Source organism: Buceros rhinoceros, unplaced genomic scaffold (assembly GCF_000710305.1).
Source record: "Buceros rhinoceros silvestris isolate BGI_N320 unplaced genomic scaffold, ASM71030v1 scaffold11614, whole genome shotgun sequence".
In the NCBI taxonomy this organism is placed as follows: Eukaryota; Metazoa; Chordata; class Aves; order Bucerotiformes; family Bucerotidae; genus Buceros; species Buceros rhinoceros.
In genome coordinates this window covers 88,520-88,980 of record NW_010410112.1, presented here as the reverse complement: position 1 = coordinate 88,980, position 461 = coordinate 88,520, and the positions used below count along the sequence as shown (strand labels likewise).

General features: G+C 39.5%; 1 protein-coding gene across 1 annotated transcript in view; it reads right to left on the bottom strand.

The window, feature by feature from the left end:
• Positions 1-361: 361 nt before the first annotated feature.
• Positions 362-461, bottom strand: part of RUNX2 (runt-related transcription factor 2) — a gene marked incomplete at its 5' end in the record, with an annotated part of 81,818 nt that continues 81,718 nt past the window's right edge. The window contains one exon of the mRNA XM_010135487.1: positions 362-457. Coding sequence (XP_010133789.1) covers positions 362-457 — 96 coding nt within the window. The remainder of the gene's footprint in view (positions 458-461) is intronic.

The following is a 461-nucleotide window of genomic DNA, read 5'->3' as shown; positions in this document are numbered from 1 at the left end:
AAAAAAAAAAAAAAGAAAAAACAAAAAAAAAGAGAGAGGAAAAAAAGGAGGGGGTGATTTTTGTGTGTGTGTGTGTGTTTGTAAAAAGTACATTTTAAATATAAAACATAAAATGGTTCCAAGGGGAAAAAATAATATGTGCTTTGATCCACATAATCTGAAACATGGGTTGTGGTGTGTTGGTATCGCTTGTGTTATTTATGGCCATTATCATCCCATCTACACAGTTGCACATATCAGTAAAATATTTTTTTGTTAAAAAAAAACCCCACAAAAAACAGGCACTTCGTAGTCAGTCGACCGTTTGTTTGGTTTTTTTTTTTTTTGGCTCGCAGAGGTTGGGCCTGCTACAGAAGAAATCTCAGTACGGCCTCCAAACGGACTCATCCATTCTGCCACTAGAATTCAAGACGGTTGGGGAGCTGCTGTGGCTGCCATCCGCCCCCCCCACGTCCACCTCG